This window comes from Myodes glareolus, chromosome 5 (genome assembly GCF_982192425.1).
Source record: "Myodes glareolus chromosome 5, mMyoGla1.1, whole genome shotgun sequence".
NCBI classification, from domain to species: Eukaryota; Metazoa; Chordata; class Mammalia; order Rodentia; family Cricetidae; genus Myodes; species Myodes glareolus.
This window is the reverse complement of record NC_142030.1, coordinates 24,383,958-24,403,801: the sequence shown is the minus strand read 5'-3', so window position 1 is coordinate 24,403,801 and position 19,844 is coordinate 24,383,958. Positions and strand designations below refer to the sequence as shown.

At 46.9% G+C, this 19,844-nt stretch overlaps 1 protein-coding gene and 1 long non-coding RNA gene across 3 annotated transcripts in view; one reads left to right on the top strand and one right to left on the bottom strand.

Moving 5' to 3' along the window:
- C5H1orf226 (chromosome 5 C1orf226 homolog) overlaps positions 1-14,979 on the bottom strand; it is a 297,311-nt gene extending 282,332 nt beyond the window's left edge. For both annotated transcript variants that reach the window (XM_085687715.2, XM_085687716.2), the window contains exon 1: positions 14,432-14,979. In XM_085687715.2, coding sequence (XP_085543841.2) covers positions 14,432-14,536 — 105 coding nt within the window. In that variant the 5' untranslated portion in view covers positions 14,537-14,979. The remainder of the gene's footprint in view (positions 1-14,431) is intronic.
- Positions 14,980-15,103: 124 nt separating this feature from the next.
- On the top strand, positions 15,104-17,246 carry LOC146894852 (uncharacterized). Its single transcript, XR_015001119.2, has 2 exons — positions 15,104-16,171; positions 17,115-17,246. It is a non-coding gene; the product is annotated as an uncharacterized LOC146894852 (long non-coding RNA).
- Positions 17,247-19,844: the final 2,598 nt, after the last annotated feature.

Here is a 19,844-nt window from a genome sequence, read left to right as displayed (position 1 = left end):
ATGTAGGTGGCACCTCCAAGTTAAGCAAGAAATAAGCAGCCATAGGTACAAGGGAACATATATTTTATAAGTTTCCTAGATGATTACAGGGTTCAGCTAGATAGGAAAAACACTGTTATACAAAATTTCACTTCTGGAGCAACAAGGTTAACAGGCAAGACTTTTGAACTATGAACTACAAATGCCACCATTTAAGACCAAGATCTGGACCCTGGGGCAGCCCCTGGGGGTGGAAAGTACACATAGGCCTCCTTTTACTTGAACTTATCAGAATACAAGATCCTATCTCCAACTTTTCTTTCTTCCTTCCTTCCTTCCTTCTTCCTTCCTTCCTTCCTTCCTTCCTTCCTTCCTTCCTTCCTTTCTTTCTTTCTCTCTCTCTCTCTCTTTCTTTCTTTCTTTCTTTCTTTCTTTCTTTCTTTTTATTTCACTTTTCCTTTCTGTGGAATTTGACCCTATGCATTCTGCCGCTTTCAAAATTCCCCTTTTTGGCTCTAATAGGGCAAAACTGAAGACTAACACATACATGCCCTCTCGTGAAACAGTAAACGATATAAATATTTGAGAATTGAAATATGTAAATTAAAATACATAAAAGATATAAATATTTGAGGATTAAGATATGTAGAGAGCCCATTCTGCCTGCATGGACTTCTGTTTGAGCCACACATTGAGCAAGAGAGCTGGAGGAAGGAATACCACACATCCCTTCCTTTTCGTCTTGATCACCGAGGGCACAGTGCACAGCCCAGGAACCTGTGCAGCACTATGCAGCCTTGCTGGGCTCCGGCTGTTTGCGCTAATTGATCTGTCAACCCATAAAGGAGCTTGAAATTATGGAGATGTCACCTCACCAGGGCCAGGGCACATGGTCTGTACAGAGCAAAGGAAGAATCAGAGAGCCCCAGAGATGTGGGGCTGGGTGGACCTCAGAGCCTCATTCTAAAAGTCAGGTGCTGACTCAACTCCATGACTTACAGAGGAGGGGACTGGGGTACAAAGAGGTGGAAGGGACTTATTCAAGGCTGCCAATGCAACAAGGGCTGGAATAGGCTCTGCAGCTCTTCAGAAGGTTTCCCTGCCTCCATGCTAGACCTCAGGCCCAGTTTCCTGCTACGAGTTCTTATCAAGGACGGAAAATGTAGACGGCAAAGGGGACTTGGGAACACTACAGCCCTCCCAGCTGACATATCCAAGACACCAAGGCTCCTCCCTTAAAGAGGTGAGTCAGTAGCCTCAAGTGTGTGCTTCAGGCACATTTTTAATGAAAAGCAATTTCCAGCTACTGCTGGAGAAGGGAAATAAAGAATCAGTGAGAAGCATCACGGTCACAAGATACCTGGTACCACTAGAGCTTTAAAGATATTGGCTTCGCTCTAAGAAAGCAAGAGCCTCACTGAACCTCAGCCACCAGGTTGCTACGTGCCTTTGTAGCTACGTGCCTTTGTAGCCGCTGCATGCCAGTGCTATGGAAAACATAAGAGTAGAACCGTGTCTATGGAACTATGCTACTCAAGTACACAAGGAAATCTAAGACTATAAACCAAATGCTATAATAGCAACTCAAGGAGGAACACACGTACAGAGGGAAGGGAGAAACCAGTATTTGATGGGCTAAGCCTCACCAGCATGGAGTTGGGATACTCATCGTCTTAGGCCTCTCCTAACCATCACGCCATACCTGAAGGGAGATAACGGCTGGCTTCATATCTACTGAGTTTATTCAGTATCTCATTCAATTATGTATCCCATTGTAAATCCATAAAAAGAGCACTCTGGACTAATTAATCAGGTTTGACAACCTGGATAACCCAGGTCTGTCCTTTAATATCCCCATTCTGTGTGCATGTTCACCAGTGGTTATCTGGACGCATCCTGTAATCACCCTGAGTTTTTAAAATTCATAATGTAGGTGGCACCTCCAAGTTAAGCAAGAAATAAGCAGCCATGGGTACAAGGGAACATATATTTTATAAGTTTCCTAGATGGTTACAGGGTTCAGCTAGATAGGAAAAACACTGTTATACAAAATTTCACTTCTGGAGCAACAAGGTTAACAGGCAAGACTTTTGAACTATGAACTACAAATGCCACCATTTAAGACCAAGATCTGGACCCTGGGGAAGCCCCTGGGGGTGGAAAGTACACATAGGCCTCCTTTTACTTGAACTTATCAGAATCCAAGATCCTATCTCCAACAACAGATCACAAACTAGTTCACCTTTAGGAGAAAAGTGAGAGCCACATCAGAAAACTCTGTGCTAAGGGAGAGCCTGGGAGTGGGAGACAAACAGCACGCTCTCCTCGGAAACCATTTATGTAAACTAAAACCAATCCATCTTCGATGACAACTGGGCTGGGCACGGGAGATGGAATTATTACACTGCAAAAGAGCCATGTTGGGTAGAGATGCTCAGTGTCATCATCATGTAGAGATCATCATGTAGAGATGCTCAGTGGTCAAGAACGGTAACTCAAGCGGGAGTGATGGCACACGTCTCTTTTTGAGACTTTCTTTTCATTTATTCTTTGTATCTTTTACATCACGCATCTCGATCCCATTCATTCCCCATCTCTTCATATCCACCCACTGCCCTTGCAACCGCACCCCCAAAAGAAAATAAAATAAAATTTAAGGGAAAAAAGGGTAAAAAATTCTCATCACGGAAGCTGTAGTTTGACATAGTTTGACATATAGATCCTTGGATCTATAGAGCTCTATGTGCAAACGCTGATTGGAAAGAGTCTTTGGCCTGGCTTGGGGCCTCTGGTTTCTTCTATGCCCACTGGAACTCCTCTTGGTTTTCCTTCAGTTGCCCTGTGTTGCGGAGATCCCGCAGCTTTGGGTCTGTGGGTCAGACCCCTTCATGTGCTCCAGCAGATCGCAGATGGGTTGGATGTTGGGGTGGGTCAATTCATAACCCTGGTTCTGGGCCTGGGTAGTTGCAGCGTTGGTCAGCCTGCCAGTTTTCCCCTATCTTCATCACCAGGGTGAGCTCTCCAGAATCGTTATGGCTAGTTCACCCTTTCAGCCATGAGCAAGGGACGGGGCCAGTTCTCCTGCTTTCACATCCTCAGAGTTGGTCCTCTCTCACCTACACCTTCAGAGCCAGCTCTAATGTGTTGCCCAGGTGAAGTATAGGGGCCACCCTCCCAAGTGTTGTAGCTGGTGAGGGTCATGGATAGCTCTCCCATCTGCTACAGGCAGTAAGGGGCAGAGGGTGAAGGCATCTCTCCCCTGCCCACATCACCATATGGCAGATGAGGGGCGGGGCCAGATCTCCCATGCTCACATTCTTGGGTCAGTTCACCTGCACCCCTGACAACAGGGTCAGCTCTACAGTGCTGCACAGGGAGGTGGCACACATCTTTAATCCTAGTACTCAGAAGGCAGAGGCAGGCAGATCTCCGAGTCTGAGGCCTATGGGGTAAGTCTGGTCTACAGAGTGAGATCCAGGACAACCAGACAACCAAAGTTACATAGAGAAACCCTTTCTCAAAAAGAAAAGGAAAAGAAAGGAAGGAAGAAAGGAAGGAGGGAGGGAAGGAGAGAGGGAGGGAAGAAGGGAAGAAAGAAAGGACGGAAAGAAATAGAAAACTGACTGCTATTCTAAAAGACCCAGGTTCTATTCCCAGCACCTACATGATAGCTCACAACTAGGGAGCCATTGCTCACCTCTGGATTCCACTGAAATCCTCTGGATTTCTGGTACCAGAAATGTACAGGTATAACACCCATATACAGAAAAATTTTTAAAAGGAGCCATGCTGGAGACCCCACTCCTGACAAGGATACCAAGAAAATACAATGAGAAGAAGCCATGTACATTCAACGGTACCAGCACCATTCACTCCTCTACCTATTCACCAGCGTGTCTCTAATATATCCAGCACTGTTCTGTGCTATGGAAATGCACCATTCGGGGTAGGGTAGGGCACAAAAGCAAAACAACCACTGTATTAAAAAAGCCTAGGGTGCCAGTGAGATGGTTCAGCAGCCAAAATGCTTGATGTGCAAGCCTGGTGACTCAGGTTAACCTTCATATCCAATGTAAAAGTGGAAGAAAAGAACCCTTTCTGCGATGTTGTCTTTCTCATTCCAAGAACCCCAAAAAAAACCCCACAAATGTGAAGGGATAAAAGAGATGCCAATCTCAAGGTGACAGCTCTACTCAAAAGGCCTCACTCATTGTGTGTGACCCAAAAGTACCCAAACCCAGGTGTGCAGGGAACGAGAAGGTACCAAGGATGACACCACAAGACATCACAAGTCTTCAGAATATGGCTGACCATCTGATCAGAGGAGAAAGAGGAGGTCTGGGTTGACTGACTGTCTTGGTTCTGCTCCCAATAAAACCAGCCAGCTGGAGGCAGGATGTGAAGGCAGTGCGCCTCCGAGGGTGTTAACCGGCCACCTCCACAGACTGCCAGCCTCTGAATGAAGCACAACTTAAGATGTGTTCCTGCCTCTCCTGCTGGTGTTTGCAGGACAGATATCCAAAGCACGTAGTGATATTTTCTTTGTATTTTAATAAATAAAGCTTGCCTGAAGTTCAGAGAGTAAAACAGCCATACTAATCAGCCTTACAGACCAGGCAGTGGTGACACACATCTTTAATCCCAGCAGCCACATCTGTTTGCCACAGAAACCAGGCGGTAGTGGTGAACGCCTTTAATACCAACACTAGAGAGGAATATAAAATCGGAGGACACAGCTCTCACACAGTCTCATTCTGAGATTCCTGGAGGCAGGATCGCCATTTCGGACTGAGGCAAAGGTAAGAGACAGTGGCTGGCTTTTATGCTTTTCTGACCTTCAGATTGAACCCCAATTTCTGTCTCTGGGTTTTTATTAATCGTGCTACATTCCAGTTGCAGCTCCAGTCCACAGTCAACTGGCCTGGACTATTGCTCAGGTCTGTGCAGGCACAGCACAACATGGTGGGGACATGTGTCCCAGGAGGTCTTCTTGGCACACCCAGCCAAGAAGCAGAGAGAGAAAGGGGCCAAAATGCCAGGGTTTCTGTACCATCATCAAGGATCCTCTGGGAGCCATCTTCTACTGGACCCAACCCCCAAGAGGGCCTTCCTTGCACCACCTCTCCATGGTGCTGTGGGGCAAGGACCACGCCTTTAACACACGGGCCTTTTGAAGACCCAAGGTCCAAACTATAGCTCCAGCCATATGTGGTTTCTCCTCTTATTTTATTTAACTCCCCCAGAGAGTCCAACAAGCAGTGTGTCTGAGAAACAGTGCTCCAGCGCCATGGCTCAAACACTCTATCGCAGCAGCTTCGAGAACCTCCAACATCACCCATGTCATCTCAGCAAGCCTTGGCTGGTGGCTTTAGTCATGACCTTTACATTTCATATTATTCCGACAGAGACCAGTTGAGATCAGCTGCTTCACTGATCAAAGGCATCTACAGGCAAATTGCCCTTCATTTGCAGGAACTGCAGAACTCCTGACCACAAGGAGAGAGCTTCATTCAAGTGACTTGATGGAACCCGTTTCCACCAAACACTGGCTATGGGTGCCCACGTTAAAGAGAGAAAGTCCGCACACATCCAGGAGCGAGTTTGAGAATGTCATTCCAGGACAGGTTATGTGTGCTTATGGGAAACAGTGGGGTTGGGGGGAGCTAATATGTTATCTGTCACTTGGCCCATGAGAGACATTGATCTCCCTCTTTGCAAAGAATAAAGAAAAGAGAATGCTTCCATGTGAGTCACGTTTCTTCCATCCAGAGACCAAAGGAGAAGAGTTTACAACGAACATGGGCAAAAAGGTACAGGTACGCACAAGCCACTGTGTCCCTGTGTCCCAGGAAAAGTATTTCAGCATGAACATTCTCTGCAGTACGTTCATCCTCTGACTCCTTTCCTTCCCCAAACACACACACACACACACACACACACACACACACACACACACACACACACAGGCTAACAGAAGTCAGGATGTTCTCAATTCAGGGTGCACTGTGGGAGGTGCCCTCTTCTTGGCCATTTCCTTACACCCAACAGACCCTGGGAGTAGAGACTCTCGAAGCATACAATTAAACCGGTTCCCCACAAGAGGTGTGGCTTCAGGAATAAATCAGAATAGGGCCAGGAAGATTGCTTAGCAGGTAAAAGTGATTGCAGCACAAGTCTTCAGACATGAATCTGATTCCCAGAACTGACAACAACCACAACAACAACCACCACAACAACAAAGCCATACGTGGTGGCACACATCTATGATCCAAGCACTCCTACAAAGGAGAATCAGCTGCAGGTTCATGGGCCAGCTAACCAGGATGCTATCAAGTGGCCAAAACAAGACCAACTTTGCCATAACAGGGTAGAAGGCAAAAACCAACTCCCAAGAGTTGTTATCTGATGCACGGATGTAACACATGCACACACGCACTCCACCACAAGAACACACAAAATTAATTCATTTTAAAAGTAAGACTAAGAAGGGCATAGCCACTGCCCTCAGTTCTCAAAGAACACTCAAATCCTACCATAAGAAACCAGCTGCAGGGTTACATGCCGGGGTGTATGAGGATTCAGCTTTCTGTGGGCACGGAACTTGCTAGAAGCGCCTTTTTAAACAACTTTAAAGCCAGCTGCTCTGATGTTTAAAAGTAAACATGGTGCTGAGCATAAAAACTGAAAAGGGAAATGTAAGCATCGCAAGGTATTAATTAATCCCATGCTGCAAGATTCCTTCTGCTTAGATTAGCTCTGCTTAAAGAAATATTTACCCAAGACACTCAAAGACAAGTGAAGACAGACAACATGCCATACTTAAGATGCTGTGATTTTTAATCATAACAGGGATTAAAAAGCTGGAACAAATGTGATTGGGGCTTACACCAGAACCTAGTTAACCCTTCCCCGCCCCCTTCCAAGAAAGCTGACAGCTATTTTAAGCCCACACAGCAGTCTCACTGTCTGATTTGCAACTTGAGGAATCAGAGTAATTCTGTGGCTAGAAATTTTTTTAAGTAGACATGTATAATGAAGTTAATGTGTTACCAAACCTCAGAGTTAAAAAAGACAACAATTAGAAAAGACAAAAAAGCTATTCTGTGGATTAAACCATGTGCGGACTAAACAAACGAAACAAACTGCAAGTTGTAGAATTGAATTTAATGAAAACAGCAAGCCACTCTGTGCCAAGTACTATGCTAGGCATTTATGTGGTCAGTTCCCTTCACCCTCCCACCCACCCTCTGGGGCATATGATGCGCTGAACCTCTCTTCCAGATGAGAGACGTGAAGGAATCCATACACGGTCATATAGCAAGTAAGGGGCAGAGTTAAGGTTTGAAGCCAAACACAGCATGGGCTCCTGAATACAAGCTAGGAGTTCTTGACAACCAAATTTATATGACAAAATAACAAAGTAAAGAAAATAAACATAATTGTGGGTGTGGAGGGTATCTAGTCATTAATGAAAACATATGTAAAGGACAATTAGTAAAAGATAATTACCTATTCCTGAAATTAAACATATGTTCTAATTCAAACGCTAACTCCTTTGTCCATCACTCATTGGGGTTTCCTTTCAGTCAGGAAAAGACCATCCTGGGAAGCAGCACAATGCAAACTGGAGGTGAGAGGAATAATTAGAAAGACACTGAGGCAGAGGAGTAGCTCAGGTTACTAGGAACCAAGCACTGCAGGACTAAAGCAAGGGAAGCAGTCAGAGGTGACCAGCACCAAACAGCAGCTCCCACTGAGGGGTGACCAGGGAGGACCCTGGCAGTCGTCACAGGCAGCAGCTAAGAAACCACATTTATTAACTCATTCACGTTATTTATACGCAAGGCACTGAATTCACCACTGTGGAGGACACAGGACTATCATTGGGCCAGAACAAGCAGCCCTCATGCCAGGGGTCCTGAACTTACAAAGTGAGTGGACAGCACAGACTCATTGCTCTCTGTTCCCTGTCTCTTGGTGCAGGGTGACCCGTCCCCCTCATGTCCCTGCCACCGTGTTTTCCCCACCGTGATGGACTGTCACCCGAGCCATGAGCCAGAACAGGCCCCTGCTCCCTGAAGTTGCTCTTGTCATGGTATTTTACCACAGTGGCAGTAAAAGAAACAAAGACAAGGTCAGAACCAAAAGATTATAGGTATTATATGTTTAAAATCATGGAACGTCCAAAAGAGAAAAACTTAGAACCAGAACATGGAAGAGTGACCACTTAGGCCTGGAGCACAGGGGTCCCTTCGAGATGATGGAAATGTTCTCAAAGGACTGTGGGAATAGATACATTTGTGAATATACAAACATCACTGAATTATACATTTTAACTGGTGGACTGTATGGTGTATGAAACATATCTCAGTAAAGCTATGAGAAAGGGGTTGGGAAGAGGGCTCAGTCAGTAAAGTACTTGCACTGAGGACCTGAATCTGGATCGCCAATGCCCATGTTATAAAAAAATAAAAAAATAAAAAAATAAAAAAATAAAAAACAGGAACGGCAGCACACATCTGTAATCCTAGCCCTGGAGGACAGACACAGGTAGATCCCTGCAGCTCACTGGCCAGCAGTCCTTCTAAGTCTCCAAATTCAGCAGGAGAGCCTGACTCAGAAAATAAAGTGGAGGACTCTCACCTATTGCTCTCTCAGAGGACCCAAGTTCTGTTTCCAGTGTCCACACCAGGCATCTCACAACTGCCTGTAACTCCAGCCCCAGTGAGGTCACCTTTCCCTGGCCTGTGGGCACCTGCACTCACCATACCCATATACAGGGCATCAGTCTCTGGTCCCCACATACACACAAATACATACACCACACCAAGAAGAAGAAGAAAGGAGGAGGGGGGAAGGGGAGGAAGAAGAAGAGGAGGAGGAAGAGGTGGAGGAAGAAGAAAAAAACTGAAGAAAAGGGGGGTGGGCAACAGAGAGAGGAAGTTCCCCCCTCCAAAAAAAGAGGAGGAGAAGTAGGGGGAGAAGGAGAAAGAAGAAGAGTATCAGGAATCAAGATTTCAGTGTAGGGCAGGGGGAAAAAAGCCTGCTTCTTGGGCATCAAGGGTAAGGATAGCTCAAAGGTCCCCAAGAAGCCCCAGGCAGCATCCTGTAGTGAAGAGGAGGTAGGTAATTATAGCCAGCGAGAGCACTTAATGTTCCAGCTCTTTGAAGCACCATTATGAGTAAGCAATAATAAACAGTAAGTTGAGTCTAATTAGGGTCCTATACATAGGTGACTGGTCAGCATTATGCGTGGACGCATGATTTTGACCACTAAAAATGACTATGACATGTTGGGCAAATGAACAATGACCAAATGCCACAAAATCATGAAATTTACAGCTAAGGTAGAAATAGATTTATCCCAGGACACTTGGGCCTATCTACTTTCATAAGAAAGACACAGCTCTATGCATCAGTAAAATCTCTCACCCTACATGTAATTTTATAACTTGACTTTGGCACTCCCTCATTAAGAAGTGGGGTTTAGGACACTGCGGGTAGCTCATTTGATAAAGTGCTTGCCTCATAAGCACAAAAACCTGAGTTTGATCCCTGGGATCCAGGGATGGTGACACATGCTTGTAATTCAGTGTTGCAAACGCAGAGACAGGAGAATTGCTGAGGCATGCCAGTGAGAGGAGCTGGCATCCTGGGCAAGCTCCAGGTCCCAGTGAGAGACTCTGTCTCAAACATACAAAGCAGAGGACTGGAGAGATGGCTCAACTGTTAGGAGTAGAGGTTCTCTTGCAGAGAGCTCAGATTCAGTTCCCAGCACCCACTTGGTGGCTGTTTATAATTCCAAGAGGATTCAATGCCCTCTTCTGGCCTCTACTGGTACTGCATAAATGTGGTACACAAACATACACAGAGGAGAGAAACAAAGCAAAAACAAAAAAAGCAAACAAACAAAAAAACACACATAAAATTAAAAATAATTCTTTCTTTAAAAAGGTGAGCAACCCCAAGGAACACTGACATATGCGCTCACACACTCAAACACACATCTAGAAGGGGAGCCTATTTCTAGTCCCCTACAGTCATGAGCAACAGAACATAGCAGAAGTGACTTATAAAACTCAGAAGGCCAACCTTAGCAGTATCTTCCTTCTTATAACATGTCCTCTGGAAAGCCAACCACCAAACAAAAGACCCACCATGCTAGGAAGAAATATAAGCCAGTCATCAGATTCAACTACCACATGGAGAATCTACTAAAGCCGTGTAAGTGACGCCTTCTAGGACTTCCAGTCTGCTCACCAAAAAAACAAAAAAGAACCCAACAGAATGTTTACCATGTGCACCGGAAGAACAGTCCAGCCAAGCCCTGCCTGAGTTCCCAGGCCACGAATCATGAGTAAAATACACAGTTGTTGTTCCCAGCCTGTCTAAAGGTAGTTTGTTAGATAGCAACAGGTAACTGTACCCAGAGATCACCGATGTTTCTGTCACTATATGGCTATGTATCTTAGGTCAAGACTTCCCTCTGGACCTCAATTATCCATAAAGTGAGTCTACACTAGAAGCCTAAGGTACTTTACAGTTCTGATGACCAGAACCACAGTCCAGAGAGTGTGGCTAGGGAAACAGAGGGAAAAGCTGTGTCGGGGTAGAGTCAGGGGTAGATAAGGCAGTTGCAGACCAGGGGTCAAATGCCCTGGAGAGTGCGTATCCAAGGAGGCAGAGGCTAGAACGAAGTAGGGCGTGTAAGTGTTCAGTAAATACATTATGGTTTGGAAAGGCAATGTTCTCCATAGGCATGTGCATTAAAATCTTCATCCCCAGTTGGTGACGCTATGTTGGGGGTGGTAGAAATTTCCAGGAAGCGGGCCCTAGCTGGAGGAAGGAAGTAATGATGATAATGCCTTTGAAAGTTAGGCCTTGTTTCCAGTTTCCTCACCACCAGCTCTCTCTGCTTCCTTTATGGCACGAGGTGAGTCACTTCCGCCACATGCTGCAACCATCACGGTGTGGACAGTAAGAGCCACTCCAGTGAGTGGAGCATTGGCTTCTCTGGGCAATGCACACCTGTGAGCTGCCCTCCTGCTGGCTGTACATTAGGTGCCTGAGAAATCCTGGGGTGGGGTGGGGGGCGCTAGGGTTTCCCTCTGCTACCTCAACCAACAGCTAGAACCATCCACTGAAAGCTCTGAATCCGTGAGCTAAAATGAACCCATCCTGCTCTAAGCTGTGTGAGTCAGGGAGTCCATCACAGAGACTGAAGTCGGGCTGGTGCAAAAACAAGTTTTCACTGTTTGATCCTGACACGCTCTGTGAGGCTCATCACCAAGTTTTCCACCTGAAAAATCGACAGCGCTAATGTTCCTGGTTCTGAAAGTCCCTGGCAGGCAGCAGCCTCCCTGAGCCTATATCTTATTTCATCAGACAGACCTACGGAGACACATCTGGTAGGAAAGCGGTGAGACTTGAGTGAGATCTTGCAGGTCAAAGCATACAGATTGGGTTTCAACATCATATGCATTTGGGATGGGGTGCATGCAGGAAGAAGGGGTCTCGGGTATCCAGAGCTTCCCTATACTTGCTGGGTGCTGGGACTGCAAGCATGCCTCACCACACCTGAAGCAATGGTGCTGAGCTTCGTGCATGCTAGAGCAAGCACTCTACCGACTGAGATCCTGGCAGGTATGTATATTTCTTAAGTAGGCAGAGGTTCAGCCAGGGACACACTGTCCCACCTAAATCTCTGTGTCTCCATGGAACTCCGAAAACTGAGAGGCAGATGTCCCGAGAATCACTCCATCCAGTGTTGATTCTGAAAAATTGCCAACCCTTGGAAGAGGAAGGCTTGGGCTCCTTTTCCAAGGCACCTAACAAGGCAACAATGCATTTGCATTTTTACGGTCTGTGCTTTTCCAAAACAAGGAGCAAATGGCCTGTGGCTTTAACCCTGAAATCCCCACGGTGATGCATTTCTAGGGACAGACTCGGCTCAATAAAAAGGTGAAAGCTAGCTGATGAAGGTACTTACTGGGGTGCACAGGGGGAACAGAGGAATGAACTTCTGCTTCCACCCCCACGCAGGTCTTGGCTGACACTGGATTTGAATATGCCAGAGTCCAGCATCGACTACAAAGCGCTAGGAGGAAGGACACAGTCCATCAACTCAGTCTTGGCCTATGGAAGCTCCACCTGCCCTTGCCCTTTCTTTTCCACCTCATCCTTCTCAATGCTGAACCCCTGGCCCCCCGTGTTGTCTGCCTTGGAAACACAGACCAACTATGGCTTTCCTCTTATTGACCAGCACTATCTGTGAATCCAGAGTTACTATAGAAACCACACTATGCAGCCCCCAGACATTTGCTCAGAAAAGAAACTACATGTTTAGTACTAGAGAGAAAAAAAATTAGAGTGAGATCCAGAAAGTTGAAGGCAAGCGTCAAGCCCAATATTTCTTAAGGTCTGTTTGCAATTACTTCATATGTCACCCAGATACTCACTAAAAGGACACATGTCCCCTAAACACACTAAGCTAGAATAACTGTTCGTTTATTTGGTTGGTTGGTTGGTTGGTTGGTTGGTTGGTTAGTTGGTTCATTGGTTGGTTTTTCCTGATAGAAGGACGTGGCCCAGGCAAGTCACTAACTCATGGCAATCCCCCTGCCTCACCATTCCAACTGCAGAAGATTATACTAAGAACTGGACTTTACTTGAAATTTGTATGTACATACTTTAGATTTTGACAACTAGCTGTGACCAAATACAGTGGCCTGTGAGAAAAAAAAATCAACTTTAAATCTGACTAGTCTTTTTATCTGAACTCTTAAAAACAACAAACAAACAAACAGCACCCATTGGGCTGGAGAGCCCCGTCACACAGCTCTTGAGAGGAGCAGAGTTCAGATCCCAGAGCCTACATCCAGCAGTTCAGAAGTAAGTATATGTAACTCTGGCTCCAGGGAGCTCTAGTGCCTCCGGACTCCAGGGGATACCTTCATTCGCATGCACATAACCACACAGAGACATATAATTAAAAATAATAAAAATAATTTTTTAAATATAGCACCGGTGAACCAAACAAGACAAAAGTCAATTTCTCAGTGTATGTCTATGCAAGAAAATTAAAGCATAACCATCATGAAAAGTTACACTCTTAAGAAACTGCTTACTGAATCCACAGGCCCAGACACAGGCGCCCAAACACTGAATATCCTGGGCCAACCAGATCTATTCTGAGACAGAGAAGTGAGATAAGATCTTGGCTGACAGCTTCCCTCTGGTCCCAGTCACACTCAGCAACCCAGTCCGCATTCCAAGGTAGAGTTTGATAACTGCAGGATGAAGGGGTGATGCATCTAGTTCTAGCGAATGTGACTGAGAAAAGCTGTTGGGGGTGGAGGGTGTGATTCACCAATCCATACATCTGCTTGAGAAAAGGGATGCATTTCTAAAGACATGTGACCTCTGGGCTCCTAAATGACACTCCAAGGATGTTTTGCAAATTGAAGGAAATGGACACCTGATGGCAGCTCTTGCACAATTTACTAACCTGCGGTCATCCAAGAAGAGAGAGCGGAGCAAGTTTGCCTCCGCGACAAAAGTGCTGTTCTCAAAACCATCCAAACCCAACCTAAAACAGATCTCGCTTAAATTTCACTCGGTGACAAGTACACTGTGCATGCTGAGTGTCCCTGCGTCTTTCTCTAGGGTATAGGTGGGGGAGTAGGGCAGCGGTACCAATCAAGAGCCTTTCTCTGAAAAACACCGTTCCGGGAGGATCAGTGGGAAACTCCACTGCAGTCTCAGAAGTCAAAACTCCTTGCACAGCCAGGTGCTTCACCATTCCAGGGTGGCCAGCCTTATACACAGTCACTAGTCCAGCACTCAGTTTCCACTCTCCCCCTCCCCGCAAGGGTGGCTTTGGGCTTGGCCCTGCAAATGCCAGTCGTCTGGGCTAAATTCTTCTTTAGCAACTGCTGAGATTGAACAGCGCACCACAAAACTGGAAACCGGGTTCCACCCGATCTCCACACCAGTGACTGGCACATGTAAAAAGAGTCGTGTGAAAGCAAACATTTGGGGAGTGACTTTAGCAACCAGACCCAGCTAGTTGAATTTTTTTTTTCTTTTAATGTTTTTAACTGGTCAGGAAACAGGCATTCTCCTCTTAAAACACCTCCCGAAAGCGCCTCTCCTGGAAGCCCGGGAGGTAAATAACACCAGCGCTTCCTTAAAGGCTTTCCAAAGAACCAGGCGTTCAGAGTGCGCGGCTCAGGCTGCACCGGGAAGTAACTCAATCCAGCCCTGACGAGCAAGGATGGGGTGTCTGCAGGTGGGAGAAGGGGGTGAGGCAGTACACCTCAAACTTTGCAGGTGCTCTTTTCAGCTGTTCTGTGCAGGAGCTGAGAAAGGCCTGCTCTGCGTCCAGGACAGCTGGCATCCCAACCACCCAGACCTGCCCCCTCCGGGTACTGCCCTCCCGGTGGCCCCTCACCTTGGCCTCAAAAGAAATGCCGTGCTGGAAGGCGTCCTCATTGTGCAGAGGGATCCTCAGGTCGTGCCCGTCGTCCACAAGGTTGTACTTGGTTTTGCTGGGCATGGTGACCCGCGGTGGACCCGCTGCTCCAGGGGCGGCGGTGGCGGTGGCGGCGGCAAGAAAGAGCTGGAGAGACCCGGGAGAGGGAACAGTGGGGCCAGGCAAGGTGGCAGCGAGGACCCGGGTCGTGCAATGGGTAGCCTGGGTGCCAGGCGGTGGCTGTGGGGGAACCCGGAGCGGAGCGGAGGGCCGAGCGGCAAGGGCGGCGCGGATGCGGCTGGTCTGAGCTGCTCGGTGGCTGAGCTCTGGCTACCGGGAGGCGGCCAGGCGGCCGGGAGGCGGGAGCGGGTGGCACGGAGCCCCAGACCGCAACGCCGAGCGAAGGGCGCACGGCCCGGAGCGGGGCTGGACCCGGAGCCCGATCCCGAGCTCGGCGCGCACAGCCCGGGACGAGGAAGAAAGGCAGCGGCGACGGCGGCGGAGCAGGGTGCCTGTCACGGAGACGCCGGATCGGCTGCCAGCCCGCGGCTCCTCCTGTGGGGCGGGCCCGGGCCGACTCCTCCCGCGCGCCACAGCCCCGCCCGCCCTCCGCCGCCGGGTCCGCCCCGCGCCCCGCGCGCGCCCAGCAGGTGAAAGTCCCCGCAGCGTCTAGCCGGGACCCGGGAACTTCGCCCCGGCCTCACCATAGGACCTAGGCGACCTAGCCTGCTCAGCTGGTAGCGGCGAAATAGCATCGCCTTGCTTTTGTTTGTTTGTTTTGTTTTGTTTGAGGAGCGGGAGAGGAGCGATGTTTTGTTTTGTTTTGTTTTGTTTTCCCGAGAAGGCCCAAGATCTGTCCCAGATACTTTAGGTCTGGGCCGCATTAATTCTGAGATCCCTGCTTCTCGTAAGAATCAAGGCGAAATTTAAATAGGGGGGACTGTCTCCAGTGCCTTTTGTCCCTTTGGGTGTGAGGCTTGCGTTTGGGGACACAGCAGGGTGTCTTTGGGAAGAATTTAAATATTTAAGAGTCGTCAGCCTTGTTGAGCTGAAGAAGGCGGAAAAGGGAGCATTAGGAACAAGAGATTCCAGAGTGTTCTTCTGCCCTTAATTAAACTTCTATAACTGAGTATGATTTAAAAAAAAAATGTTGCCAAAATTCTGTGTGGTTTCTTAGTAATGAGCAAATGAAGCAGTCATAGGAGGATTTAGAGACTAAATATTCACTGTGTGTCAAAACGTCATAGATAGTGTTGTGTAACAGTTTCCTCTGAGACTGACATATTCCATCCTACTGGGAAGCTCCTTAAGCAGGAAGGTAAGCAAGTCAAAGTAGCTCCAGGAAGTCCCTGAAACTGGCCAGACCCACTAGCCCCCTCCCCACCCCCTGCCAGAGTAAGCAGTAAAAGCTGAGAGCCTCTGATAATGTGAAGTGGTGCAGCAAAAACTCCCAGAGCAGACCAGCTGCCTGGAAGAGGTCTAGACCAGGGTGGCTCAGCAAGGGCCCTCGCCAACCTGTTGAGCTGCCTGCAGGCTGAGCTGTGTGCTCCAGGTTCCGAGCTTTTGTGGGTTGTCACCCATGCTGGGGTGAAACTTGGCGATACAGCTGTCTTTGTGTCATTTCTGCTCCTGTCAGTAACCTTACCCATATTCCTGTAGGTAACCCCAGCGAAAGCCGTTGGTTCAACCGAGTTGGACTTGGGTGGCATCCACTCGTTGGTATGTAGTGAGTTTTCTATCTGGGATGAACAGGTGTGTTCGCTGTGTCTCCCCAAGAAAAGTTTGTCACACAGCTATGCATTTAGAGCTGCAGTTTACGTCCTCATAGCACTAGATGCCCCAATAGTAACCAGCCCAACTGGTGTCAGAGCTCAGATCCCCAGGATGAAAATGACCGGTTTTGGTTGTTCAAACATGTGATTGCTAACATCGTCAACTTAACAAGATCTATACCCTCCTAGGAGACAGCCCTCTGGTCCTGTCTGGGAGGGAGGCTCTCACTGGGGAGCTGGGATGGGAAGACCCACTCTAGAGGTGGGTGGTACCCTTCCATGGGCTGGGGTCCAAAACTGAATTAAAGGGAAAGTGCTCATCTCTCTCTGCTTCCTGACTGCAAATGCCGTGGGACCAGCTGCCTCCCACTCCCGTCGCCACGCCTTCGCCACCATGACAGACTACGCGGGAATACTGCAGCAAAAGAAATTCCTCCTTCCTTTCGTAGTGCTTTGTCAGATATCTGATCACGGCCACAAGAAAAATAACAAGGACATCTCTTTTGTTTGGTTTTGTCTTGGTTTACGTTTGGGTTTTCTTCTCCTAGTACTAGGGATTGAATCTACCTTTGAGCCCATTCTGTACTTGCTGTTTTCAAACAGTCTCAACTAAATTGCCCAAGCTTGCCTTGAGCCTGCAATCCTCCTGCCTCATCCTTTCCAGTGGCTGGGATTCCAGACCAGCATCACCCGGTCCCAGCATAACCCTGCCTTCAATGCTCTGTGGACACCACTACCCAAACCATCCTTAGACTGTTGCTTGTTGCCTAGGCTACCCCTGACATCCCCGAGAAATACCCCCAAAGACACCCGTCTGTGTCGTCTTTGTGATGAATTTAAGCGAGCGGATACATTATTGTCCTGATGGTATTTCTTATCTTGTCTCCTAGGGTGAAAAGTCCAGCTGCCCTTAGCTGTACACTGCTGTTCCCTGTCTGCTTAAATTCCTGTGAAGAGATATCATCTTCCGGGGATATCTCCCTAAATAAAAGCAAGCCAGTGACGAGGACAAATTAATCACACACATTATGCTGCAGAGACTTTATTATATTCGTAAATATTAGAAAGAGCCAAAAATAATTTGCACCGAGGAAATGCACCAGTAACCTTTTTATAAATACGAGCCCTAAAGCTCTCACCAGGCATGTATGGCTCTTTGAAGGTCACCGTGGCTTTAATATGCATCAGAAACGCACTTTGTGAAACCCAGCCCAGGAACTCAGCAACTTAAAGGCAAGATGTTAAATAACTATTTACATCTCATATTCTCTCCCAAATTAATCATGTTCCCTGACTCTAACAGGCCTTTTCTCTAGAGTAACTTGAACTTCACTGGTTTGATGAATTTGCCAGAATTTCATAACTAAGACTGTAACATTGTGTAGAGACATGACAACAACAACAAAAAAAAAGGCAAGAGGCCTCAAAGGTCTTTCAGGGCCTAATGTAGAGTGTACCACACAGAAGATACCCGGTGATTACTTATGAGGCTGGTGTGTCGCACCCTATTCTCACATCTTAACATTGCAGCCCTAAAGTAGCAGATTGCATGAAAAAGCTGGAACACAGAGAGGTTTTCACAACTTGCCGAGGTCAGAAGTACAAAGGAGAGGACCGGAATCCCATCTGGGTCAAACCTGCTCGAGAAGGTGCAGACTGGCCCTCCAATGCTCCTGTGTGTAAATATGACTCTTGTGAAATTCCAGGGTTATGGCTTGTTTCGGTGTGTATTGTTGCTAGCCTATGTTCGCTCTGTTTCACTGAGATGGAATGCTCCAAAAAGGAGAGCCTGTTCTGATTTGGCCTTTGCCTTCTATCACGTCAGCACCAGACAGGCCTGCAAACAGCCTTCTTTCAGGAAACAATAGTCATCCACAGTAATTTCCTTTTTTAATATTTTTAAAGTGATATCAGACTTTTTTTTTACACCTTTGATTACCATTGAACATTACCTCAGAATTTCCAAGTCCGTTGAAGAAAAAGGGCAAATAAACTCTTGAGTTCTCTTGTTCTATATTTTTCAGTTTGTTTTAGTTTTTATGATTTTATTTGGCGATGGGCTCCCACTCAGCAGCCCAGACAGGATCGCGCCTTTGCTGCCCTGCTTCAGTCTCCCAAACTGCTGCAATTTCAGACCTGTGCCATCAGGCCCAACTCGTAGTGTTTGAAGTAACCACTTGCTATGTAACTCAGACTGTCCAGGAACTCATAATTCTCCAGCCTCAAGCCTAACCAAATGCTGGGGGAAAAGTGCAGATGACCGCATGGAACTCCCTTGTATTAGTATTATCTGTGTATTCGTAAGAAGAAAAAAATGTATTTATTCTCAATGTGAGAAAGCTGAATCCAAGGCCCTGTACACGTGAAGCAAGTGCTGTCTCCCTAGCTACATCCCCAGTCACTGCTTCTGGCCCTTCATTACTGCATAATAGAACTTAGTCTAAATTACACTTAATTTAAATAGGAATTGCTTATTCATAAAATACTTTCTATTCAACAAAATAAAATTTATTCATTTTTATTTTACGTATATGAATGCCTTGCCTGAAGGTATGGTATGTGCACCATGCTGTCCTGGAGCTGGAGTTACAGACAGTTGTGAACCACCATGTGGGTGATGGAAACTAAACCTGGGTCCTCTGGAAGAACGGTCATTGCTTTGAACCTTTGAACCACCACTCCAGCCCCTTAACGTTGTTTAAAAATTAATTCTAGAGTCTGTGTGGTAGCACATGCCAGTAATTCTGGTACACAGGAGGCTGGGAAGCTGAGGCAGGGGGGGGTCAAAAAGTCAAGGCCAGCCTTGGCTATGTTGCAAGACCCTGGTTCAAACATCAATAAATAAAAATAGGGGGTTGTAAAGATGGCTCAGTGAAGAGCACTGGCTGCTCTTTCAGAGGGCCTGGGTTCCACTCCCAATACCCACGTGGTGGCTATAGCCAGCTGTAGCTCCAGTCCTAGGGCACCTGTTGCCCTTCTCTGGCCTCAGTGGGCATCAGGCATGAAAGGGATTCTCAGATATACATGCAGTCAAAGTACCCACCCACATAAAAACAAAATAAAACTTTTGAAAATCAAAATCAGGCTGGGTATAGTTGTACACACCTTTAATCCCATTATTCAAGAGGCAGAGGCAGGTGAGACTCCATGAGTTCAAGGCCAGACCCTTCCTCAAAAAAACATTAACTGTAAGAGCTAGGATTATGGTTCGGTGGTAGAACACCTGTGTAGCAGCTGCAATCTTCAGCAATCTTTTCATTACACCGACACAAATGAGTTTAGAATCAACACAAATCTATTTTTTAAAATTTTATAATACTCAGAATTCAAAAAAAGCAAATTTGCTCATAAATTTCTACTTTGTGGGACTATACTTTAGATTCAAACCCAGTACTACAAAAATAACAACTCAATAAGCCTTGCTCTGACTTACTAATGAAGTCTTACTTGGCCACATGAACTGTTCATGTCTTCATTTGACAGATGAGGAAACTGTGGCCAAGAGAAGGAAATCCTTTACATGGATGGAGAAGCAGTAAGTCCTGGGAATCCCTGCACGAACATTAGCCAACAAAAACGAAAAACATGTTAGCTTGCTAAATGCTGCCCAGACGCTCTAT